This window comes from Haemaphysalis longicornis, unplaced genomic scaffold, assembly GCF_048455015.1.
Source record: "Haemaphysalis longicornis isolate Haplotype H1 unplaced genomic scaffold, Haemaphysalis longicornis Haplotype H1 scaffold_5, whole genome shotgun sequence".
NCBI lineage: Eukaryota > Metazoa > Arthropoda > Arachnida > Ixodida > Ixodidae > Haemaphysalis > Haemaphysalis longicornis.
This window is the reverse complement of record NW_027526385.1, coordinates 100,628,374-100,655,073: the sequence shown is the minus strand read 5'-3', so window position 1 is coordinate 100,655,073 and position 26,700 is coordinate 100,628,374. Positions and strand designations below refer to the sequence as shown.

At 49.8% G+C, this 26,700-nt stretch overlaps 1 protein-coding gene across 1 annotated transcript in view; it reads right to left on the bottom strand.

Moving 5' to 3' along the window:
- Positions 1 to 362: 362 nt before the first annotated feature.
- The window catches only part of LOC144138629 (meteorin-like protein), a 66,101-nt gene continuing 39,763 nt past the window's right edge, over positions 363 to 26,700 (bottom strand). Inside the window, exons 4-5 of the mRNA XM_077671017.1 lie at positions 16,935 to 16,991; positions 363 to 1,906 (exon numbers count right to left, since the gene is read on the bottom strand). Of these exons, the coding sequence (XP_077527143.1) occupies positions 1,596 to 1,906; positions 16,935 to 16,991 (368 nt within the window). The 3' untranslated portion in view covers positions 363 to 1,595. The remainder of the gene's footprint in view (positions 1,907 to 16,934; positions 16,992 to 26,700) is intronic.

Here is a 26,700-nt window from a genome sequence, read left to right as displayed (position 1 = left end):
CGTGTGGGGTGGTAGGAGATGCAGAACACTACGTAGCCTGCTGCCCACAGTATGCGGAGGAACGTACAACTCTCTTATCAGCGATGCGCAAGTTAACATCCGTACATACCACTCCGGGGCACGTCCTCTTCCCTGTGGGGCATTGGGCACTTCTAGAGAGGTGTCGCGCCTGCTATTAGCTTCGTTCGGAACGCACAGCTCGCCGACTCATGGTGGAGGCATATACTCGACGCATCGGGTGCCACTCGGGTACAGCAATTCCCGCCACATCGTGCCTGATTTAATTACACTACTACCACCACCAGGCCGAAGGTCTCTTTGACTAGATCAACAGGATCAGCAGGACGAGACCAACACCAGCGTTGTTCGTCAACAATGCGTACTTTATTCTGCACTATTTACACTATATTACACTGCACTGTACACAATCAGCAACTTTTGTAGGACTGTCGTATAGATAATGTGAACACAGGCGTGCATTGCGCCAGGAGCATTCAACATCTCTACAGTTGGTGCTACATTTTTGAGGAATAGAGAATTATAGCAAAACACACAACAAAAGGCACTGAAAGAAAGCTACTACAGTACAATTTTCTAACAGAAGATGAAGCTGCTCCTATGTTGTTTCCTTCCGGTCGTCTAGATATCTTCAAATTTTTATTTATTCACACGCGCACTGCATTGCATTTATCTTGGAACAACTTCAGGAAGACAGTATTTTTTTGTGGGCGAGTAAAGCAAAGCTGGTTTCATTTTAAACCACCAAATGCCATCATCAAAATCCAGACAAATGGCTACACAAACTCCGAAACCGTAGCAGACAGCGCCAGTTTTCGAAATCGTTTTCAACTAAATTCACAAAGAGACGTACAAACTACAGAGATCAGTAATATTGCTAAGCCAGCATTATTGTAAAGCAAAAAAAAAAAAAAAAAGACACACGCGTAAAAGGTTTGCGCCCTTTGCACTTCCCACATTTGAAATCTCATCTATAGTTTCTGAAAGCAAACCGGCGACTACTATTTACATGAGAACATGTATTCTTGACTATTTACATGCTGACAACATTGCACTTTGTAGTATTTCAACTGCCTGCCCTTCGCTTTGTGTAACAAAAGAGACAGACAATCTCTGGCACTCCGGAAGACTGACAGCAACACCTTTGGCACTGAACGATTTCAACAAAACAACCAAAATTGCGAATACCAGTTATTATTTCTATTACATCATTCTGTTTTTCTGATCTAATTTTAAATTTCATAATTCAATGCTGGCTTTCCAATCTGTAGGAAAAAAGATGCATCACTTAAATTTGAGTGTTTCACGTGTGTTAATGCGGATTTCTTAGTTTCCATTTTACATTTCTTCAGTGCTGTGTAAAGGTCATTTCTCTAGCACGGACGCTACATGCACATAGACTTCAAATCAACATAACAATCACGCCAGCATCCCTGGCACCGGCGTACAGTTCTTCACGTTCACTCTCTTCGTAGGAAAACGCAGGTCTCAGGATAAAACCAACGCACACTCAGCAAGTGACGACTTGCAAAGCAGGCGGCGTTGAGCGGACGACGCCGCAGAGTCCCAGCCTTCAATCAGAGTAGGGTGCACATGCTGGTACCGTCCTTCAGTGCGCGATCTCTCAGTTTCCTCCAGTACTGCAGTCTGGGCGCGCACCGAAGAGTGGGCTTGCCCAACACGCGCGCACCGATAAACATAAAATGGCCCCGTCCAGCACGAGTCCCACACTTGAGAGGGCGCTGCAGCACGGCCGCCATTTTGTTGTCACTGGGCAAGAAGGCGGGCTCCTCGCTGGAGTCTCTGTGCACGCGCGCTGAGGACACCGTGATCTCGGTGACATCGCGGCGGTGCACGTGTCTCAGGGACGTCACCATACCCTCGGCAACTGCACGGGAGAGAAGAAACGGACGCCATTTGTCAAACGCAGAAGAATGTGGCGAACACAGAGAAATTCAACCACACTACAAGTCTTTCAAAACCTTGCGTGCGGAAAAAAAATTTATGATACATTGATACTGACACATACAAAATGGCAGGAACTGCCCGACAGGATTCGCGACATAACTACGCTATATTACTTTTCGGTTTTTGCGAAAGTAAAAGTGAACATCGGCCTCACGCACAATTCTGTGTGGCACAAAAACAGCTAAAAGTCGATGTCCTGCATGGTAGTGAGGCAGGAAAAAAAACAGCGCCGATCAAAAGGCGTCACCTACAACAATTTTATGAGTCAAATAGGTAAAAAATCGTAAAAACAAGTATTTCGTGGATGCAGAGGCGACTAAAAAACGCCAGTAAGTGCTTTATTTGTCCTTTTCGTTGTACTTTGGACGTATCAGCAACGTCACTGCTGCAGTTCAAACGCCCAGCGTCTTTAAAACAGGCCGTCTCTGGTTGGCTGATGACAGCATTAAAGCAGATTAAAGAAATAAAGCTTTTGTCCAAGGTGGCGAATCGCCAAGCGCCCGGCCCCGTGAAAAACACCTTTTGACGCGACGCAAGTCCAATCCTCGCCCCCTAAGCAATCAGACACGTGTGCACGAGATTGTGCAGATTGCACCCGTGACGTTATTTTTTCCCTCCCTGCGTTCAACACACTCCCAGTAGCATTGACAACACCTAAGCACCAACAAAGAGCTCCTCCACACAACGAGAGACGACGCCTCTCTTTAGATACCTCGTCACCACCCCGCGACACCGTGCCATCGAACGCCAACAAAGAACAGAGGGCCACTTCGTCACACACCTCGCAAGCGGATGACCGCTGCTGGCCTCGCGTTTCGGATATCTCTATTGTAGATATGCTAAGCAGCACCACTCGATGTCATCCGGCTGCAGCACGCTTTGTCCGCCATGGCACTCGGGAAAGGAAAGACGTGAAGCTCCACGGAGCAACCGCGAACTGTGGCCTTTGGTCGGCTTTAAAAAGTGAAAGGCGCCCATCCACTCCGAGGAGGCATGGCGCAGGCTGAACAAGGCAGGACAGAAAAAAAAAAAAAGGCCTATCCCCTATTACCAGTACGCCTGCTGGACCTTTTCTGCCCTCTCTGGCTGCGCGGCGGCTAATCCGTTGACCGTATTCCGTCAACAGGCATTTCGCCCGCCGTTTGCATTGCGATTCAAGTGTGTCGACCCGCCATACTCTCCAAAGGAGGGACTCTTCCTCCATTGTGAGCGCACTGGGCCGCGCAGCGGGCTGGAGGGTAAAGTAACAGCGTGAAAGAGCTTGTTCCGTCCGTCGGCCGGAGACGCTTTCTGACCCCCAGCTCGGCTGTTAGTCTTCGAACCTACCTATTCGCCTCTTTCATGGTTCGAGGCTTAAAACTCGCCCAGAACCCGCCATTGCAGACGGGCTAGTCCTGGTCGGCCTTTCTTACTCGCAGGAACATTTTCTAACGCGAACACAATGGCGCTTCGGTGGGCCGTGTCCAGGGTGTCCGCCCAGACGTATACAAAGCCGCCGACTGATCTGCAGACCCCGCAGACGAGAATTTATCAAGTGTTGCCCCGGTCTGTTGCGGCCCGTTGTGGCGCACCACGTTCCGGGGGGATCTTGGGCGGGATTTGGGGCCACGAAAACATTCTTATGGCTTGGAACCTCACTGGGTATTAGCGGAGCAGTTGAAAGGAAATATGAGCGCACGCGGGAAAGTGCATCGATGCATCTGTTTCTACGGGTCAGTGAACACCGCGACCATACCCTCGCAGGCGGCGGGAAGGTTTCCGTTTTCAATGAACACGGACCATACGTTCGCCCATAATGGAACGAGGCAGGTGAGAGGTTGTAAAGGCCGCTAAATCATGAAAAGGACTCGGGCGAATTCGTAGCAAGTGAAAGACATTCCACTACTGCTTGTGCGGGCTTGCAGGGCGTGTTCCGGACAAATCTATAGTCAGCAGTGCTTTCAGCAGAGCTCTTTAATATAAAGAGTTGCAATGCTCCCCACCAGGGCCCATGCATCAAAGAATGACAACCGATTTGCACTCTCCCTCCCGCCTCTAGGTGGCTATAACAAATTACTAATTAGCTTGTCGGCTGTCGACAGTAAATTGAACAGACCATGCACGGCGATATTTACCACATAAGATATATAAATCATTAATAAAAATCTAAATGGCTAACGTTTCCCTACTGCAAGTTTCACGGTGCATAAAATTGTCTGGAAGAATTACCGACATTTTGCGCCTTGATGTTTTCACCTGCAGGTAATAGCCCCGATGGAGCAGTTTGAGGAGCACGCAAACGTTACATTTGGAAGCGGATTTTCGAAACGAGCATGTACTGACGAACTCTGGCTCTTGACGCATTTTAGTCGCCTGCAGATAACTCTTTTTAAACGCATTTCAGTCATCTGCTTTAGATCCCTGTTTTCATTCGATCAAGGAGTCATACCAATGCTATGCAGCATATTTTCTTTGTCTTTGTTTTCAGTGTGGAGAAAGTGGCTAACATTTCGGACCCCTAAAAAAAGCTTGTAGCGGACGGTAGGCGAATGAGGCGAACGTGTAATCAGTAACTTGCGCCTTGGGCCTTGACGGTGTCGATCACAGCCAGGAACCAACCAAGCATCCAGTTTCCAATATATAGCCCGTTCCCGTTCCAAGCTTATATATTTCCCCGACGACACTTTCACTCGTGATGCACGCGTTACTGTGACTTACTGAGTAACCTATTGGTACGATTTAATCGGGCAATCTGCAAGCGTAAAGCATATGGCAACAGAGGGACTGCAACGACGTAACCTATAATTCGACCCGAGCACGAAAGTACGAGTTTCGAGTCAACGACACGCCATTTCTCCATTCGATCATTATCATACATTCTTTTACTAAAAAAAAAACGGCGCCATGAATGCGCACCGTTCTTTCTCTTGCAGTCGTAAGAAAAAAAAAAAAAATGAAAGGTGGACGGGGCGGGAGGGTTCGTAGTGGAACCATAATGATGGCACAGGTTTGAAGAAGCTGCCGCGCTCTAAAAAAATACAACGCCCTTTTTCTGCGAGCACGGTGCGCTCAACAGGTCTCGGTCATTGTGCGAGCCGCTCGCCCGTCCATCTGAGCAGACGACTCGTTGGAGCAGACGATAACAAACACAACCGCCGCAGCAGACGACGCCGCCGCCTGAGCCCGTCTGCGGGCGGTTCACCGCTAGGCGTCGCCCTTTGAACAAACTTCTTTGCCGCACGCCGCTTTATTTGCAGTCCGAAGCGTTCGAATCTGTCTCCAACGGCGCTCACCCGCTCTGTGTGCCATCGTTTTTCGTCCTTTGTAAAGAAAAGCGCAGGCGCACGCAGGGGGCGTCAAGCAAGCGAGAGGAGGGTTGATGGGGGGAATTCGCGCGAAGTGGATCGTCTGCTCTTGTTCGTTTTCTGCGTCGCCTGTTCCTCCGAGAAAGCGGAAGATGGCGCGCGCCGCTGCCATTTGCTGTTGGCGATGGCGACGGGGATTTTGGGCGGGGGCGCAGATTTTCGCCGCGCGGTTCTTTACGAGTTTTCCCTTTGAGCGCCTCCCGCGTGTGCGATTTGCCGACGCCCGTTTGCACTCGGGCGTCTAGAAAGTGCACTTCGGGGAATGTCGAGAGTCCGTTTTCACGGGACACGCCTCAGGATGTGAGGGCGGTGCGGCATGTGGGGTGGAGAGGGGACAGTGTACTAAATAACGCACGGGCGAATCAAGAGCTCACGGTTGCGTTTTTTTTTTTTTACTTACGACGGTTTCACGATCTCCATAAAGAGAGTGACTGTGAGGACGGCACAGAAAGACAGTGGTGGCTCGTGCTTATATTCGATTATGGAATTCTATTTGTACTCCCCCCCCCCCCCCCCCCCCCAGTCAGGTTAGACGCAAATACATACAAGCATGCACCCCTAAGTGCAGGTCTGTTTCCTTCCTCTGTCTTGTTTTTAGCGCGGGATTTCCCTAAGTCATATCATGCACCAACTAGCGAACCTTAGATCACTTGTTAACGTAAATAGGACTGTGTTCCAAATATCACATATTGCAACAGCTTGAATATATGCACTGCTCTTAATTAACATGCTCAAGGACAAACTATAGCTGCCAGGCGTTCAGTTTGCAAATACACGTCTTCTTAATACGAGATTTAGTTGACCTATTACAAGCTACCCCGTTGAAAAAAGTGCTGTATTGCCGCTGATGTAAGGGTCGCATGGCCTGGTAATTGCCACACTACACGTGTAAGCTTTGCCACTTAGGACAATGCGCATACTTTCCTGAACAAAAATTAAACAATGATGAATGAGAAAAATGGAGCATGGAGATTACAATGGTCTCCTAGAGAAATGACCTCTTGGTGGAAAGTACAGAGACAGCCAAACCACGAGCCCCTTATGCGTCTCAAGTTCTGTACATGTTCACAAAAGCTGTAACAAATAAATATCCAGGCTGAATACCAGATGGACACGGCTTTACATTCTGCGGTAGTGGAGACCATGTCTAGTAGTTGGGACTCGGCGGCGAATACCCATCTAAGCTACAGATCTAACGACAGCAAATCGGTTGCAACCTCTTTCCACTTTTTCAGTCGTTTTTGGCGCTCTTGCATAAACGCCATGCAAGCGTTGTGCAGGGAGTATGTGCGGGTGCCCTGGAGACTGCCGTGGGCTCGCTTGGATGAGCGCGCGGTGCTCCTGGAATCTCGGATTAGTCACTTCCAAGCGACGACGATGGGTGGTTGCCGCGTGTGTCGGGTGCGCAGAAGGCAAGACTTCCGCTCTTGGCTGGCGCCATTCTCCGCACATGTGCTGGACACGCGCCAACCACCTTCTTTCCAGGAGAGCCAACGCATTGGACTGTGATGCTTTGTTTCACGTGTACAGCTCATGACTTGCACTGCTGAAAGGTGGTTCAACTTTCTGCGGATAGCATAGTCTTCAGGGCATCACTGCGGGAAAATTACTGTCACGTTCAGGTGGGACGCGCGGGTGATGTTCAATTCACAGATGGAATACGCCAATATAGTTCACACAAAATGCATTTAGTGTTCATACGGCAGCGAAGAGTGCGTTGGTGCTCCCGGCCGACGGTTTCATATCAGGACCTTGCATTACTAAAACTTCTCCAGCACGTTTTCGGTGACTGCAAGTTTATTGTTTGCTTGAAAACTTGATAAGAAGTAGGGACTTGAACTTCCCTCCAGTGCGTTGTGGCGCACACACATTGCTTAATACAAGGCGCGGCCACATGTGCCTAAGTTAAATGATTTTCTTTAAGTCTACATCCAAGGCCTCACTGGTAGCACTCTTGCGGTAACCGTAAAAGAGCCACCTGCCAACAATTGCCAGCCAGATTCATTATTTGCACGTTTGAAAGAACTACAGTGCTCTGCGAATCTTCTCTCTTTGTTCTCATCCACAATTTCGGTCGTCACAAATCGTATGCGGTGAAATGTTCGAGGGCGGACATGCCAATTTTTCAATCTTCCAGATTCTGTGGCTTATTGAACAGCTGCTGTCACTGGGTGTTCCACATGTCTACCCAGGACACGTGATATACAAATTTAAACGGCCCGTTTTTACCTTTCGTTTTGCTTAAATATTATGTTACACTTGTTCTAAGTAACAGAACAAAATGTTTAACGGCCCAATCGCCCCGGCTGTGGTCAAATAAAGTTCGTTTGTACGTCCGTCCGTCCGTTGGGCCATCTGTCTGTCTGTCTGCGCCTGCCTGTCTGTCGGCCTCTCAACTAGCCTTAAACGGAAGCTTGGATTCTTTCCACATTTTACCAACACGTGCTTCAAAATAAACACAAAACCCTCGCAGATCACACAGCTGAAATGTGCAATAGCAGTTTTCATAAATTAATTCACTGTACACTGGGCTTTGCCTCGTCATTCGCCTTCTCAACCAGCTGCGTCTTTCTTGGCGTCTGTCTACCTGGTCATACAAGTGTTCTTCTCAGCGCCTGCCGAGGGATACCTCCAGTACATCCACTACATTTACTAACCACCTGGTTTATCGAATACAAGTTCCAACTTTGTAAGCAGCAGATATCGCTTTAGAGGAACCGGAGATACAACCATATGTACGACTGTTCTAGCGTCCACCTACAGTGCACAACAGGCTGTAGATGGCGACGTTACACCCTTGACCAAATGGCTAAGTCGTGTTAGTGTGGCTATGTGATTAGCCTCACACGTGTTACAGAAACGAATAAAACTTTGGTAACCTCACGGCCGCACAAGCTTTAAATGCAGAAAGTGCAGGGACACTACGATTTCAAAGACAACAAAATTGGTGTACGGCTCGACGTTATCGTAAATTATTGTCAAGTGCTTGCGTGGGAAGGTAAAATAGATAGTAAGCAACACGTCGGACAGACACTCCATTTTAACCGCTGAATATATGTATATGCCATTCTCCAAGGCAGATACCACCAAGTCGTTACTTGGGGTCCTGGGCTAAGGATTCACATCGAATTCTCTGCTAAGTAAGCTGCGACTTGAAACCACAAGCATCGGTGGCTATCAGTTGGCTTGGTTATACCATCAGTATAAACAATATACTATCAATTGCCTTGAAATTTATATATTTCTTTACGCTTTCACACAATCGTTACCAGGCGTGCTCCTACTAAGCTGCTGGAGATCTCCAATGTCTTTCAGCGCAGCCTTCTGGCATAAGAAGCCGTTACCTAACAACTTCCCCGTGCAGGCGTCACGCTTTCCCCGAGCTAAGCCTCTCCGAGACAATTCAAGTTCGGCAAGGACCTTAGAAGGACCAGGATCCGCGACACGACACCCAATCCGCGGCAGCCGTCGTGACTCGTGTTTGTTCTCCCGAGTGAGCAAAGCCGCAGAAGGATGGCTTGAGCACGGCACCGATCCCCTTCCGCCCGGGCGGGTTCCTTACGTGTTTACCATCTGGACAAGAGATCCGTGCCTACGCCTATAATCGCCGAGTTGTTCCAAGACTCCCACCAGCCCAGGCTCGCACATCCCTAAGCGGTTCTCTCCGTTTCCGCGCCGCCGCTTCGCATCCGAGAGAGAGGCGCGCGCGCAGGATATATATGCATCCTCTTTTCGACCACGCCGCGGCCACCGCCGCGTCCGAACACCTGCAGCGCGCTCGTGACGTTTCGAAAGTCGCGTGCAGCTGACCCCTGACCCCGCGGCGGCGGCCACATGACCTCTCCCTCCCCGCCTCCACGGCCTCAACCCGCAACCCCCACCGCAACGAGCCGACGCCAGCTTGGCTGGTCGGCGCCGTCCCAATCTCCTCTTGCATGCTTGCACTTAGGCCTAATCTGGCTCCGAACCGGTTTGCAGCCTAGCAACGCTGGGAAGGACGCGAGCACGCGCACGCGCCGCCGCGTTGTCTGCGCAGCGCTGGGCGGCCTTTTGCGTCTGCACACGCGTCTTGCGCGTCGCTCGTCCTGCCCAGCGAGCGGTCGGCCCGCGTCTTTTGCTTTTGCGCGCGGTTCGTCTGCGGGCTTGATACGGCGGTGCTCGCTCGTCTGCGGACGCTCTTGACGGCGCGATTTGCATTGGGCCGCGCGCCGAGGGAGGGGCCGGGCCTTTCGCAACGCTTTTGTGTGGGCAGCGCTCGGCGAGACACTTAAACGCCACTCGTGGCGGCAACGGTCAGCTGCTGCGCCCCTCTGCTCGGGGTCAGCATCCTCGCATTTAGAGGGCAATCAGGCACGCGCCATCGCCGGCCGACGCGAGATCGTGATCGGGGAACGAGATTTCCGCTCGCGAGCGCCGGCGCACCTGTTATCCGAGGCAGACGAAGCGGGTGCATTTGTGGTGGGGGCGGGGGTATTCAGAGCCGCGGTGCCATACCGTGTGCGGCCTTCGCATCTCGCCGGTAGAGATTTATGAACCGTCCTAACGAAACCGAAACTAAGCAGCGTTAAACAGTCTCCATGGTGGTTTACAGCGTCCCCCGCTTCTTTCGCTTTGACCACTCTGAAATCTCCATCGACAAACGCACGTGGATCGGGACGGAACGGCTGTGCCGATGGCGATCTCCAAATTTGGAGGCGCAGGCCGTCGCGCTCTAGCGGTACTGCCGATTTCCTGCGATACAGAGGCCTCGACGCGAATAACCAACGTAGTGAGTTCTTCACCAAATACCTCTTAATATATTCTCTAAATGTGCACACATGGATTAAACGTGAGACTTTTGTGGGAGCAGAAATTCTGGAGTGTGCACATGTAAAATCAACCGAAAGCACTTTGATGCAGCACCGACATACCAATAATCCAAGATATGCAACTTGCTATGACCGAACGTAGCCATACGGGCAGGAAACTATCATAATCATTAACTTTATTCAGAAAAAAAAAGTACAAATAGATATTGACTGCAGAGCGGTGGTTGGGGTCCAAAAACTCCAAAGTGTGAAACAAGGTACACAGCATTTCATACAGCTACAGATAATGTATACAACCGGGAGAGAGAGAGAGAGAGAGAGAGAGAGAGAGAGAGAGAGAGAGAGAGAGAGAGAGAGAGAGAGAGAGAGAGAGAGAGAGAGAGAGAGAGAGAGAGAGAGAGTACTTTACTGCATAACAGCCAGTAATCCTAGACGTCAACCAAGAGCCCTTGGGCTCTAGCAACGTCTTCGTGTAGCTGAATGGCCCAAACTTGATCCGCTGGGTCGGATCCGAGCAATAGCACGAGGTCGCGGGTTCGATTCGCGGCCGCGGCGGCCGCTTTTCTGATGGAGGCGAAAAGCAAAAACGCCTGTGTGTGCACGAGATTTCGGCGCACGTTAAAGATCCCCAGGTGGCCAAAATTAATCCGGTGTCCTCCACTACGGCGCGCCTCGTCGCCTGCGTTGCGTCGGCGCGTCAAACCCTACAATCGATCTATCTGGGCAATACGATCTCCCGTTGCTCTACAATAGCGATGCTGTGACCTAGCGTTGTCGCCTGTGAACAGGTCGGCAGCAGAATTTAACTGGACCACGGTGACAAGGGGGAACGAGCTGAAGGGGACATCAGACCGGCCGGAAAGAGCCAACTGGCGGCAAGAGTTTGAGAAGCTCTAGCCGAACATTCCACAGGCGTCACCAGGACGCTTCGAATTGTAAACGCCATCCAGATAAAAAAATATATATATGCAGGGAATCAAGGCTAGACAAACACTCCGATGCGACGGATGTTCATCAGCAAGAACAAAAGCAGTCTCTTTAGTACAAGCCCTGCGCATTCCAGTGGTATCCCGTTTCGAGAAGCGCGTTGCCAAAGCCGCATCAGTGACGTCAGTATACATGGAACGGTATGTGGCAGCATGGGAAGTCGGCGACAGAGACGATCCCAAAACGCGTCCTTCGTGTGCCCTCAGTCACTTCGCAACGCTCCCCCTCTCTTGTAGAAAGATACACTTTCACCACGCCGCGCCTGTGTTTAATGGCTCCACCCCAATCTTCTCTACAGTGCAACGGGAGCGCGCGTGTGACCCGTATCGAGGATGAAAACCCAAAAAACTACGCATGCGCAGATCTCGTAATGGTGCGAGCAAACAGGCTGTGGATACAAGACTAAGAGCCACGGAAGCTAAGAATGTGGCGGCGGTTTTTGTTTTCCCACCCCTCTCTCCCCTTCTGAGCTCTCATGGGCGAAGCGATGACACTCGCCCTTCAATGTGGCGCAACGTACATTGCGTAAGTGAATTCGGTAGCGAGCTGTGTATACTTGTAACGGAGGCAGCGGGTGGAAAGAGATTCGTAAATGTTTCTCGGAAGCCGGCTTGGGTTCCCACGAGTCTGACGTCGGCAACCGTGGTGCTTCGCAAGCCAGCCAGCTATACTGCGTAGTCGTTCCGGAAAACAAAAAAAGAAGAAGGAGATTGGGGGGGAGGAAGGGGGGCTAAATGATGCCCGTGTGAAGTGCGCGAGTACACGGGGTGTACGGAAGTATGCGTGTACACATTCTTCACGGAAGACTGGTACGCACGCAAGCGTGCTCGACCCTGGAGTGTGTTTGCGTAGTACGTTGCCGGAACAGAATGACCTACATAACACACGCCGGCTTTGCGTGAAAGCCACGCACTTCATGACTAAAAAACTGAAGTGAAATGGGCCACTTCACATAGCCAAAGGTACGGAACCGCTACTCGATGAGACAGACGAGTTGGATGAAACCTCCCTTTTGGATATGATGCGCACATATCAGACAAAGCTCCCAACAGAGATTAAAGGGACCCTGCAACAGTTTTGCCAACTGTTTTTGAAATCTTAAATGCTTGCAGAAAGTAGTCACTAAACACACCCAGTACTTGGATTAGGGGGTCGCAAAGTACTTCAGCCAAAAACTACTGCTCTATGTCTATCAGATAACTTGGAAACTCGATCAAAAGATTTATCACTCTTTCCCGGTCTTGGCGTTCTTCGACCGCTCTAATTACGTCATTAAGGCCATGTAGCGGCTGCTGGCCGGTTTTCCTTCTGTTGCAGCAATGAGCGCTTTTTGATGGCGGCTTAAAAAAAATGCCACAAAAACAAAGCAGCAACAGAAGGCACATCTGGTGCGACGAGCAAATCACGCAGAGCCGCTCCGTGCTTGCGATAACTATAGCTTTCGCAGTGCTTCGACACGCGAAGGAAAGAGCGAAAGCGTTTATCGAAAGTGTTACAGGGTCCCTTTAACAAAACTCACGTCTGTTTCCGTCAACTTCTTTCGGAGTGAATAAGGAGAACGACAGCTCCGCAGGTAGAAAAGTCTGAGGTAGACGAGGCCTTTAAAGTCGGCCCAGCGAACACACGCCTTCTGGATACCTTTATGCTGTTTAACACGCCGACGCTACACAGGCGATGAGGCGCGCCGAAGTGGAGGGCTTCGGATTAGTTCTGACCACCTGGGGATCTTTAACGTGCTCCGAAATCTCGAACACATGGCGGCGGGTAGCTCTTCTGAATCACATGGTCACCGCGGGAACGGCATTCCAGTAAACAGACAGTTTTATTTTTACGTACGTCGGAGCTTCGCGCACAGAAAACTTTCACGGGTGACCAGTGCGCGTGCGCATAAAGTAAAAGGGTCTGCGCGTGAGTCTCACGGACGTACACAAGATTCCATTTTTTTTAGTTGCTTTCTAATAAAAGTTTTCTACTACTACTACTACTACTACTACGGTCTTTACGTTGCTTCCGTACGTATAGTCGACCAACATGGCGGCGCCTGCCCTCCCGCTTCGCAGCGATAACAGCTTCGTCGCTAATCCGTAGGTGCGATATCGTTTTCTAAGCTGTTGCTTTCACCTTCAATTTGCCAATTCTTACCCTCACCCAAAGTTTCAATCGAAAAACAGCTTTTGTTTTTCAGATAGAAGATCGATTTTTCAGCTGTTAAGCCTAACGAAGTAGCGCTTGTCGTAGTCATAGCAATGGGCTCGCGAGATCACGAGTGGCTACTGCAGTGTCTGTGTTTGTTAGTAGATGACACTAGGAATAACGGGCGGCTAGAGCCACTAAATAAGCTATAGTGGCTCTACGGGCGGCTATGGGCGGAGAGCGCGTGCATCCAGGCGCCTAGGCGCGGGGTGCGTCGCGTACGTTTAACTATAAATAAGGATTTCTAGCTATATTCGCGTGAGCTACGTATACTTTTCACGTTTGCGTACGTTCAGTCGATCTGTACGCAGGTGAAACTAGAACTGTCTATTACCTCGTTACAGAACGGCTTACAAACATAGGTCTTTCCTCCGGGATTTCAATAGTGCACTGGTGATTTTGTTGGTCTTGCAATATTCGTACCTGTTTATGCATGTAAGTTAAATAATTACCCTACATACTATATTTGCGAAGAAAAATGCAATTTGTACACACCTGCCAAAAACTGCACGAGAACTGCCACTATTGTTTTCAAGTTCGAATAAATCTAATTGAATTAAGATTGCACGCATTTTTGTAGTTGGTGAGCATCCAGAACCATTACGCAGGTAAATTTAATCTCATCTCTCAATGGAGTCCCGGAATATTAATTATATATGGGTGGCTGCGTTGTATTTGAAAGAATTGCAAAGCTGGGTTTATGCGACCAATTACGAAATGGTATAAGTATGCTGCATACGATGAACCAATTTCAACAAATTATTACCATACATACCTAACCACTGCAGCAATATTTGAGGGTACGGTTGGCACAAATAATTAATGTGGGCTTCCATTTCTAGTACGTTATAATGTCTCAGCTATGCTCAAAGCGTGGGAAGGGTGGTGTTTTGTCATTCGTTTTCTTCGGCTGCACAGTGATTTCTGTCCGCTTCAGTATATGAAGCAGATGAATCGAAAAAAAAAAAACGCTGGAAGCACGAGATAAGCACCAGCGGGCCAACCGCCGATTAATTAAGCCAGCATGCTGTTTCCATAGACGGCGTGTTGACTAGCAGCCGGCAAAAGGACAGCCAAGGTCCCCGGACCCCTGGTGTGCATCTATCGGTGCGTGAGGCAATCGCAGAAAAAGCGAACGATTGTGGCACCGGTGCTACACTGGTGTTACACTGTGCTTTGTGCTTATCCACAACAGGCGCCGCGCAACCAGACGACGCAGTGGTTAGTTTTGGCCACTACTCCCATCGTCCATAAACTTAAGCTCTGGCTGTACGTGCATTGTCAGCCCTCCCCAGCGCAGCAAACGACCGTTTGACTCGTTTCGTGCGCAGACCTATGCGGCTGCTACGAGGTTCCTCTTTGCCTAAATTGGACCCAGTGACGAGACGCAGACGTGCAGCAAAAAAGAACTCCGAGCTACTAAGTACCCCGGGTGCAAAGTGCAAATCGATACACGCCAGCCATAACAGACCACAGCGTCTGACGTCTGTCTGCGCAGACACAATGACTCGCGGTCGGCAGCGACGTCAACTTCCCACGAGGAGGCCGCCTGTTCCCACCGTCCTTAGCGCGCACTACTGGCCGATAATGGTCCGCGCACCACTCGCTGTGTCGTTCTTCGTTGTTGTCGCGCGACGACCCGCAACAAACATTTCACGCAGCCCGGCTTCCCAGGCCGCATCGAAGCCGGCGCCCACCGAAAGAAAGAAAATGCGCCAGATTTCGGGCTGCCTCGCATCTGTCCACAGGGTGGGCTGTTACAGATAACGCGTGCCCTCCCAACCACATCGCCTTGTTGTTTTCTTGCCGCCGCTTATCCTGGGAGAGCTTTGACATTTTTGGCGCGCGCGAGCGGCCCGGGAAGCCGTTTCCCGCCGTTCTTCGGTCGGACAGACCTTCGTGGAAAGTTGGAGCCGCTTTGGGGCACCGCTTTATTTTTAGCTACGCGAACAGGCGTCGCTACAGTGGTGGTTGGTTGCGGGGGCGGTGGACCGGCCGCTTGACGGCGCTGTTTGCTTTTGCCGCCTTTTTTTTTTTCAGCGAGTGGCGCCCCCTGGGGGCTCCGAACGCTAACCACGAGCGTGAGACCGCGACTTAACCGTGGGCCCGGTGTACTTGCCGCCATCTTTTTTTGTTTGTTTGTTTCTACCATGGGGGCGCGTGAGCCTTGGAGAGAGAGAGAGAGAGAGAGAGAGAGAGAGAGAGAGAGAGAGATAGAGAGAGAGAGAGAGAGCTTGCATCGTTCCTTGATGATGACATAGTGCGGTGCGCAGCCGCTTTTCTTCGTATTTATACCCACGGCTTATCATCACGCGTATGCAACATCAAGCAGTGCCCTACCCCTGCCCTCGTTTTTTTTTTCTTCTATTCCTGCCTTTCCCAGTGTGGCGTGCTCGAAATTATGCTCGATGCATCTTCCCCTCCTCCTCTTTCTCTCGCCCTCTTTTTCTCATCAGAACCTGAAAAGAGACACTCTGGGAATGAAGGCATGAGGCCGCGCGGCACAGAGACTTTTGAGACGTCATAAACAAGAGTTCGCAAGCCACGCGCATGTTTAGCCCGGGCTCTTTCTTTCTTTTTTCCATTTCTTTCTTTTGGGTGGCCGAGGGTGGGAGCGACGGTCGTAACCTTGTCGCCGCGAGAGTCTCATTTGGGCAGGGGGAAAACCATACGCGTGGCTCCGCCTGCAGCTTGCCGCCCTGTTGCAGACGATCCCTGGGCCCTTCACTTTTAACGAGCGGTTTGACCCCGAAGTGACTCGTGGAATGGCGTGAAAGCTCAGCTGGTGTTCGCTCTATAAAACCGCAACTTAGCGAAGGCCGACCTTTCGGCTAACGATATTGCCGCGAAGACAGCCCCGGTGGACGGGCAGGTTCGGTCCCGCTTATTTATTTTGTTTTGATCAACAGAGGGCGAGTCATGCAGCAACATATATAAAAAAAACGCGTTTCTGTGCGTCGCAGACGTATATCTCTTCCTGGGATAACAACCAGATGCCACACGAAAAAGTAGGGGGAATTTAAAAAAAGTGGGGGTTCAGAGATGCCTTTGCAAAGAATTTACTGAAAGTGAAATGAAACAATGATGTGGTGGATGCCGAAAAGTGGATTCAGGCTTACGGTGGCCCTTGTACAAGGTGAGAGAAAAACATTACACAATGTTTACCCTCATTCAAGAAGCCACTTAATATTATCAACCACAAACTTACTGAAGCTACATCGAAAGCATTTTGCGTAGTTTTGAAAGACGGTTTTTATACTAAACACGGAAAGCAGCTTCAGCGTGACAAAATTTTTATTTTCACCTTTTGCTAGGCTCCCGTTACTTCGCCAATTCATTCATCCGTCTGCTCGCTCACAGTTTTACAATCGACTTAAGGTCTGCTTTCGTGCGTTGCCACCTCATTCTGTGATTGTCAGTATGGTGCGAAATAATCGAGGGTTTTCTTCCCTTTGGCTACAGCCTCGTAGCTTCTACCAGCCCGCAAGAAATAATACTCCTCGTGCCATTTCACTTCAACGAATTCCCTGAGATATGTCAAACAGGTTTATTTATTTCCTTTTAAAACCCCTCCACTTTTTTTTTTTGTCTGCGAGAACACCGTTAAAAAACTCACCGAAATCGCTTGAGCAGTAGTGGTGCAGAAGTTCCCTATCCGTGCACGGTCTGCATTCTGAAAAATAAAAGAAAGCACAAGATGATGAAGTATTCGTAAACATCGCATTTTTTGAAGTCAACTGCAGCGACAATGACGATACAAAGATGGCGGCGCTTAAAACGACAGCCAAAAATCAGTCAAATGACTGCTCTCGCTGCGCTCGTGACCGCTTTCATTTGTTCAGTGAACGCTTTCCAACGTGAACTAATGACTGTTCCACGCGTTCCCAATCTATCTAATCCATATTAATGCTGCGAGCGCCCGGAAGTGGCGCTCTACCGCCACTTCCGAAGATGCGCAGTGAGCACGCGCGTCTACAAGCGACTCGACGCCCTACTCTACAAACATAAGGACTCTCTCTGTCCGGGAAGCGCGAGGCAAAAACGTGGTGCGCGTTTTCGTGCCAGGGAAAATAACCACGTCACGTTTTTTCGGACCACTTTTCACGCGACCCCAAAGAAAACCAAGGCAACGGGCCCTGGCATAAATGACTTTCTCGAAGAGCCATCCATCCCGAATCGTGTGAGCGTATTTTTGGCGCAGAAGGCGACTAATCGTTCCGTTCGTTCGACTAACCTTCTAGAGCACTGTAGTTCGACGGAGGAAAAGTTTAACGGTTGGACATGAGTGCTATTTTTAAGCAGAGGACGCTATACACGCCGAAAGAAAAGGCAAAATCGCAAAAAAGGACACACACATGGCAACCTTGGCGATAAAGGTGGTATTTTGGTAACGCCCTTGAGTCTTATATCGGTCACCGTAAGCATGCTTACGGTACGAAAGGGAGGTCGAATGTCTGCAAAAGAAACAAAACGGAAACTTGAAAGTTTGAAGAGAACCCCTACCGGACATCTAGCACAAATGCAACACAGCGAAAACGAAGCATTTGCGAAACAAAACATATTGGAACGCCCAGCAGACAAGAATAATGCGCGCACGCTGAGCAGACGATTTAAAAACGATAACCGCCAAGCTAAGGCACTCGCCGGATAAAACAAACAGACGATTCAAAAGGATACGAAACAAAAGAGGAACTTCAAATTCGAAACAAAGTAGCGTGACACAGAAAGACCGCAGTGAGAAAAGAGTCTTCGCGGAAGACAAGGAATCTTTTACACGCGCCGCAGACGACAAAAAACGCGCGCGCGCGAGCGCGTTGCAGACGACTTAAAAAACGATAAGCAGACGACGACGAGCGTCCGCGCACCGTGGGCAGTTGCAGAAGCACACGAGAGCCTATCGGCGACCTCGTTTCGGACGACCCCGAACGCTTCGTTCGATTTTCATGCCACACGCACACTGGTTGACCTCGCACGCTGGCCCAGGCACGTCCAGGGACTGCACGAATCGGGACGCCACAATGGCGGCGGCTTCGTGTGCGGCTTCGGATCGTGCTCCGCCGAAGGGGAACCAGTTTCGGTTTCTAACGGCTGTCCGCTTCCCGGGTCGCTTTCTCTAGTTCCCCATTTTTATTTTTCGGCCGCCACCGTGTAGCGGCGACGCTTAATGTTTTTCAACGCGCGTTGAATCGTGTTCGGAAGCTTACGTGCTGCAACTTCATCCGGCAGAAATGAACGTCACCGGGTCACGACGCCGCTCGATCGAAGTCGACTGGGGTGCTTGGGAGTGCTTGCCTAATAACCCCTGACGCTTTGTGTGGGTCGGCACATCGCCATTTTAGGTCGAGTGTAAACGCAATTAGGCCTAGCTCGAACACATTTTCGCGTTATTGTTGAGTTGGGGGGAGGGGGGGGGGATTCTGTGTGTCGAGAAAAATGACCCGATGGTGCATGCGAGGAATGTGTAAAGACGTGCTAAATGAAGCTACTGATGGCGCCACGAATTTCCCCGCCGCTTCCAACCACACTGCAGCATTCGAGATATAATTCGAACAACGGTATTTTATTTTCTTGCAAAAGTGTTTTTTTAGGATATTAGACGCTATGAAATTGTGTTCGCGCATTCCCAGAAAAAAAAAAGTTTTTTTTTTTAAAGCTTGAATACGACAATCAATTCCGAAAGCGAGGTAATTTGCCACCGACCTTTTTATTCACAAAACAGCCCGCGCGAAATACAGGACGGGTGTCACGAGTTTTTACGGATTTCAGCTAACAGTTGGTTCACATACGAGTCAAAAGCCTCCAAATATCGTGTCTTGTGGGCGCTTCTCGCAAGGCTCGTTGAAATAACAAGATTGATTGATTGATTGACTGATTTATTTATTTATTGGTTATTTCTTCGACATTCCTACCTTTCATTTGGAACGTTGCGAACATGATTGTATTAAAGCGCATACGCAACATTGAAGAGGGTATGAAGACAACGTACAAGTCTGGTTCGTTACAACGACTGCATGTCCCGATAACAATGGTAGTACACTTCAAGGGGTCCCCAGCCTCCTTCTCTCCAAGCCCTTATGACGTCACAAGGTCTTGTACGTGCGATTGGCGGTCGCCGACCTAAGACGCCGCCATGACTGTGTGCGATGGTGTTTCCTCTGATTCCATTTGATCGTACAACTGCAGTGCTGACGCTGCAGCTGATTTCGTCTAGTTAGAAATTCGAGTCTTTAGATCTTTACTATGCTCGCGGACAGCTTTTCTTGGCAATGAAGCGAATGCTACAAAGCGTTGCGTAATTAAGTGTGTGCTACCGCTGAAGAATGTAGTCCGACAATTGTGTCCATGTTTTCTGTGTGCGAATTAAAAAAAAAAAAACACTGCATCATTGAATCATGCGTGCGTGCGTGTCTGTCTGTCCGTTTGACCGCGCGTGCGCGCGCATGTGTGTGTGTGTGTGTGTGTGTGTGTGTGTGTGTGTGTGTGTGCGTGCGTGTGCGAGTGAGGGTGAAAACAACGTTTTTCGAGCCATGATGAAATTGAGGGAGTTCACAAAGGTTACTTCCTTCAAAGTAAACGAGGCTTTAATTTGTCATCGTCGTACCCTTTAAGGCCAGTCACTGGGGTCTAAAAACACGACAAACATTTAGAGCCCGTTCATCAGGCATTCTTAAAGGAGCCATGAAGACAAAATACTAGTTGGCTTTATTAGAAAGACTGCTTAGTCCCGATAACAATGATACCAATATCATCGCAATCTTAGAAGAAATAACGGAGATATTAAATAAAACGTTTGAAGCAGTCGCGACCCCCTAGCCAATTTCCCGCAACTTTTCTATGACGTCACGGAACCTTGTTTGTGCGATTGGCGGCCGCCTAAATGGTCTGTAATGTGGCCTCTAGTTCCATTTGATTGCATCACTTGAATGCTAACGTGCACTTAACGCCCTGAAAATTATGTTTTATTGTTGGCCTGTATGACGTCATTCTTGCTCATAACACGTCACTGTGGCGCAAAATTTGAGTTTTTAAATACTTCTTGCTTTTTTTTTGTTAAGAAACATCTTTTGTGGCTCTAATGGAGCTGAGTGAGATACTGAATCCCAGTTCTTTCAAATTAAACAAAGTTGTATTTTCTCTTCATGGCTCCTTTAATGAAATTTTGCAACGCTTGGCTTAGCCCAGCCTCGGTAACATTCCTATCAGAAATAAAAATTACCGGGCAGAATTTAAGGACAAAGCTACGCGCAGAAATGCCGTGCAAACTAGCCTTCGCAACTCAGCGAATGAGTCGTACTCGTTACCTACGAAGCTTTCTGACCTACAACCTGGGTGACAAAATCTTTGAGCAGATTGAAATCAGGGCCCCTTGAAGGTTTACAAAACCTAATTGGAAGAGAGCAGACAACGGAATGCTCAGTGTATCAGACACCGTCTAGTGACGCCCGCGGCTATATGGATGCTCTCTTAATCGGCACCCCCGTCACGCTTCTAATACCGCATGCAGATTTCCTGGCCTCTTACGCGCCACTATAACGCGTGCAAAGAGAAGATCGCAAGAGCCAAACCCGTTTCGCTGAGATAAACGTATAGATACATCGCGGCCTGCATACGTACGCCTCGAACAGGAAATGGCAGACGATTCGAGAAACGGTGTGCAACACAATCTCGGCCGAAGGGAAGACGTTGAGGATGCGTGAAGGCAATGCGGGGTGCATCTATATACTATCTATCAAGCACGTTTTCTGCGCTTGCGCTCAACGGGGAAATCACCAACGTTAGCGTCTTTTTCTTATCAGATGGTAACACTGGTTGCCTCAAGCTCACTCAATAGGCAGCAGCACTATCGCAGTAAATTTCCGTTGTTATTTGTTTCTCTCACTGGAGAGAGAGAGAGAGAGAGAGAGAGAGAGAGAGAGAGAGAGAGAGAGAGAGAGAGAGAGAGAGAGAGAGAGAGAGAGAGAAACCTTATTGGTCGCAGTTGGGTTAGGGGGTCGATCGCGGTGACTAGCGGAGCCCTGTCCGCTATGGAGAATTGTGGCCCCACATAAGAGCTACCCAGCGTTCCCTCCTACTGCTCGTCGAATGAAATTAGAGGACTGGTGTCGCTCTCTCTGGCGTCTTTGAAAGTTTCGAAAATGTACTCGGTTCTCCGCTTGGGGGAATGGACGGTTGAACGTTCGGTCGTCCCTCTAGTAGTTCACACCAGACCACTTGCCTTAGAATGGCGCTACCGAATTTGCCGCCACGATGACGCTGGTGAATCTTAGGGACTCAACTCTAATCATAACTGCTCTCAATGTTTCCATTAGTTCTAAAGTATGTGAACAGCTCTTTTTCCTGGTTATCTTCTTACTAAGAAATGTAATGGCGCGTTTTGTACATGCATTTTATGTGTAATTATACAGTACGCTGCTATTAAAGAAATCGGTTTACTGAAATTCTACTGAAATAATCACGGCCTTGTCTCGTGACAGCTACCGCCAAAACTGTCCAGATTATTTTAATACAAAACGCTAGGTTTTTTTTTTTCGTTGTCCCTGAAACGGAACCAGTAATTGGGATTGAAACGCCAGCAGAGCCACCTCTTAGGATACCACTATTATTATTTTACTTCTCTGTCTAGCTGTACAGAAGCCCTCTAAAAGCCGACGAGACTACCGTTAAACGAACAAGAAAGAAAAAAAAACCATCGCGACTGTCCTTTTTGTCTTCTAGTTTTCTTTCCCAATGCGACTGCTCCAAGCCAGCTTCGCAGAAAAGCCGACAAATAAACTTGTCACCAGCCCTAACAACTCCCGTTACGCAGCGCAGCTTTGAAGAAGGAACTGAAAACACTCAGTTCTTTCGGGAGTGGCGGCGCCACCCATATGAAAGCGCGCGCCATAGGGCCACGGAAGGTCAGGGTCGGCGGTGTCAGGTGTCGTCTGCTCCTGTCGTCTGTCGGGCGCCATTTTCGGCCGGAGCAGAACGACGCCCCCCTTCATAAAAAGACATGTGCCTTGCATGTGTCCCTAATGGTGTACGCCTTCGGTTGTGGAAAGAAGAGAAGGGAAAACACTTATTACGCTGCGAGTGCCGCGCCTTGAAAATTCAAGGGCGAGCTATCTGCGCGAGTTTGCTCTTCAATGTGCCATTGGCCAACGCTAGCGGATGGTCGTGAAGCTCGAGTAACTTCTCTAGGGCGTGACGTCAGTGCGTGTGAATTGGCAAATGAACATCTGCGACTTTGCGCTCGTTGCAACAGCATCATCGCGAAAAGGGAGTTCCGGCCCCAAATAGCTATAGTTCAGCGAGTCTCCATTTGGTGTGTAAGACACTCAACAACCTGCAGCGCCTTGTTGTAGCACAATGACTCAAGTGACTGCCTCGATGATCTAGCGGCCAACAACAGCTGTTCTCTCTGGGCGCCATTTTTGTCGTGATGTGTGTTTGGGTGCCATTTTTCGCGTAATGTTGGCCCCTTGTAACCACTGTTTGCTACTTCCTTGAGTACGAAAGCTTCCGAGTTCGGAGCAGTGCTTCAGAAACACTTCGGCATGGCCCAATCCGCTGTAACTGATAATATATCCTCCTGGTTTTTCCTCAACATACCCGGCGGTAAACATCCTGTAACGGCAACTACCTGACGCCGAACGATTTGCTTTACCTATTGAATGCCAGCTGTTTCGCAGCTTTCTAGATTGATGGCACAGCGAAGTCGACGCCTAGGCCTGAAGCAGCCAGATTCACTCAGCAAGTGCTCTAAGGGTAGCCCACTACAAGCGGTTGGCGTTCAGTAACCGTTAGTTCGACTGTCTTTTAAATGCTGTCAGCATCGTTTAGCTAAACTGGTGACAAGTGTGGAAAGCCGTGCCTGTTTCCGCCTATCACTCGTCGCTTTTCAATTAGCCAGGTCGTTACCAAACTGAGATCCAACGCATGCGCGCTGCCAAGCGACGTCTGCAACCATTCCTCGCACACACACACACACACACACACACAAAAAAAAAAAAAAACCCGAACCCGAGTAAAGACAGACACGGCTTTTTAGGCGAACGGAAAAACTATAAAATACAAACGGGCGTAGCCATTTTTTTCCCGGAGACGCGTAATGCCTGCACCATCTTGAGGAGGCGGAAACGTGAAACTCTCAAGATGGCCGCTGCGCCCGCCGCTTTTGGCTTGTTCCGGCTGTCGTCTGCTTCTTTCTTTCTCTCTTTTTTCTTTTTCGCAGGAATTCGTCTTTCTCGTTGCCCCATCACTGCTTGCACCAAGCAGGAGGGGATTGTTTAGGACCGTCTGCAACGCGCCGTCTGCTAGTCTCGTCTGCTGCCGCACCCACTACCGGTGTTTACCGCTAACCGTGACGTTGCCTGCGTATGAGAATTATGTGCGGTCAAAATACGAGTCAGTGGCTAGTCAGCGCTCATAGTGTCTGCTTTTTTTACCGACTTTGACTGGTGTGACAGAGACCAAGAATTTTCACGTTTCGGTTCTTTACGTTCGCAACAGCCTCACAACGTACCCGTGGAACGCAAACCCAACGGTACAATGGCTCTAATCTGTGCTGTACAGTACATTTCTTAGTGGAAAACATCCGGGACATTAGGCAGTTTTAGCATATCGTTACCGTGTTTGCGTTACCGTTTTCCGTGTCACTGGTGAAGCCTGTGCCGGTAAGTTACCGTTCGCGGTAACTCTCGCGCTGCGCAGTCGACTCCCGCAAACACGGTAAACAGTAACGTAAACACGGTAGCGCTATGCTAAAACTCTCTATTGACAAGAAACGGAGGACAAGAAAATGTACCAGATGTACCAAGAAATGTACCAAGTAGCAGAGATTTAAGCAGCGCGCCCTGTTTCTGTCGTCCGCCGTTTTTGGTCAACGTTCGATTTATTTACGTGTTGATACATTTAGACAGCGCAGCTACGCTGGATACAACTCTAGAAATTACATTTTATCTGAGAGAACACAACCCGCTTCTTCAATCTATCGACACAGGCTTCCAAATACAGCGTAATTACCGTCCGGCTTATGTTGCAGGGGATTTTTTTCCCCTTTTTTGTTGACTGAGGCCAGAGGTGCAAACGGCGAGCCGCGCGTGCGCCAAGGGCGGAGGCGGCCCGGGTCGCAACAGACGACGCGAAACAGGCAGAAAGTGCAGAAACCAACCAAACGAACGAGATAGAGGCCTGCTCCCCCCCCCCCCATCTTGCTCTCACCGCGCACAAAAACCTGTGCGGAGAACGGAGTGGCCAACATGTGCCCCGCGAGAGGTTGGGGGAGAAAACCGAATAAAAATAGAGGAAAAACCAGAGCCAGCGGGGTTGAGGCGGGAGGGAAGAGAAGCCGCCTGCAGTAGAAGCAGACGATAAAAAAATGCCACGCATGGGCGGAGGGGCTTGGCGAAAGCAAGAATGTGAAGTAAGGTCAAAGGGGGGTTGTCGGGGGGCTTTGCTGGGTTTGCCCCTCAGAAGAGAGGGAAAGGAGGGGGGGGGGGCAGTAAAAAAGAGAGTAGTTACAGGCTGTTGTGCGCCGCGGCCTGTGCACGCCTTGCCGGCCTCAAAACGAAAAGTGGTGCCGGTTTCCGCGCGCGAGCCCGCGCTTTTTCGGTTCCCTGAAGTGAAGTGCTTGGGTTGCCCGCCCTGTACCCGGCATATCCTGGGGGAGGGTAGTTCGTGCCCGGGTTGCTTCGTTTTCGAACACAAACAAACAAAAGAAAGAATAAAACGTTGAGGGTCGCGCACTAGGCGAGTTAGGGCTTCGCTAATAACACCAAATAACACTGTGCGGTGCTGCCTCGTAGCGGCTGGGGGCGAACGCGGGAAGCATCGCGTGCGTCGCTGCGTTTTCCTGTCCCGTGTTTGGTGGGGCAGGGAAAGTGGGGAGGGGGGGGGGGGGGCTGCTAAGATGCTTGAGAGAGCAAGCAAACTGACACGGTGACCGGCCGCATACCGGCACTCCCAAAAAGAGAATGTAGCGGTATTTAGTTGGCGAAACGATGGCCATATGGCGGCGACCTTGGACGGAAATATTTCTTTAGTGCCATGTACAACAAGCAACGTGAAGGCACGTATAGCCCCTCAGCAAAGTATCATCACAATCATCATCATCTCGTGTGTGTCCACAGCAGGTCGAAGGCATCTGTGATGTTCTTTGGTATTTCTGCCATGTGACGACGTAGCCCATTATCCGCCTCCAAAATTTCCGACTCATTCCTCAATCGAGTTAAGGGGTTGGTGGATGTTTTTCTATGTGAAAAAATCTCACAACGGTAACACAAGATAGAACACGGCGCCATCCATTCAATTTACGGCCGTCATTTGCTAACGCCAAAACGAAATTAGGCAGCTGGAGATACATTTCTCTGACGAAGCGTTGTTTGCAGTTTATTCGCAGTTTTCAACAAGGCAACACTGAGGATACTGCCAGACTGTTTTAAAAACACCAATTAAGTGTGGTTTAACCGACATCGAATGCAGTGGCTACGGTCTTATTATCCCACGATTACGACGTCACCCTAGAGCTGTAGCGACAGGAGCATCATTTCAACCAAAGATGGTGCACTTTTACGAATTCTCTCTCACATATGGCGGCCATGACGCCAGGTCACAACAACAGTCGCCCACAACTTTCCCGGCTTGCCGCGTTGGTGGTCGTCTTCGAAGAAGCGTCACCGGCCGCGATGACGTACCACCCGCGAGCACGCCGAACGAAAGAGAGAGTCAGTCAAGGCCGTCGCCAGGACGGATGCACGCGACGTCCTGGCGACGGCCTCTCAAGCTCCCAAGGCTTCAGGAAGCTAATGGTCTGTCAACTCGTCAAAGTCGCCGCGTTCGGCCGTCTTAGCAGGGCAATCCTACATAGCAAGGCCAACACTTATTGGCAGCCAAGGGCAGAAGTTCAATTTCGCAGTCTGCGACGACGTCTCTCACGCGTACTGACCGTCCACGCAGGTGTGAAAACAGTGCATTCACAACCGCGACTAATGGCGGATCACCCACAAGGCCACTTCATGAGAAAGGGCTAAGAAAAACCAGGCGACGGAAGAGCTGGAGGTGTAAGCATTCGCACCTGCAGTCACGTCGCCAACGGTAAACCCTTTCTGGCGGCGAAAAAAAAAAAAAAGAAAGAGAAAACGCCATTTCCCACAGCTGGTTTCACCGTGTGACTGTACGGTGTAAGTGTGTCTGACAAGCGTCGTTGGGGGTTAGCGAACGCCCGCTGCGAGTATGGGAAGATTTCGAGGGGTTGAGGTCAAGTTAAACACGTCGGTTCGGTTCCGCGTCGCAGCAGGATCTTACCCCGAAAACGTTCAGGAGGACAGTCAAGGACGGTTACCGCAGAGGTTGGGACAGCGGATGGGACTTATCAGCGTATCGAGGGTGGGGGGTATACACCA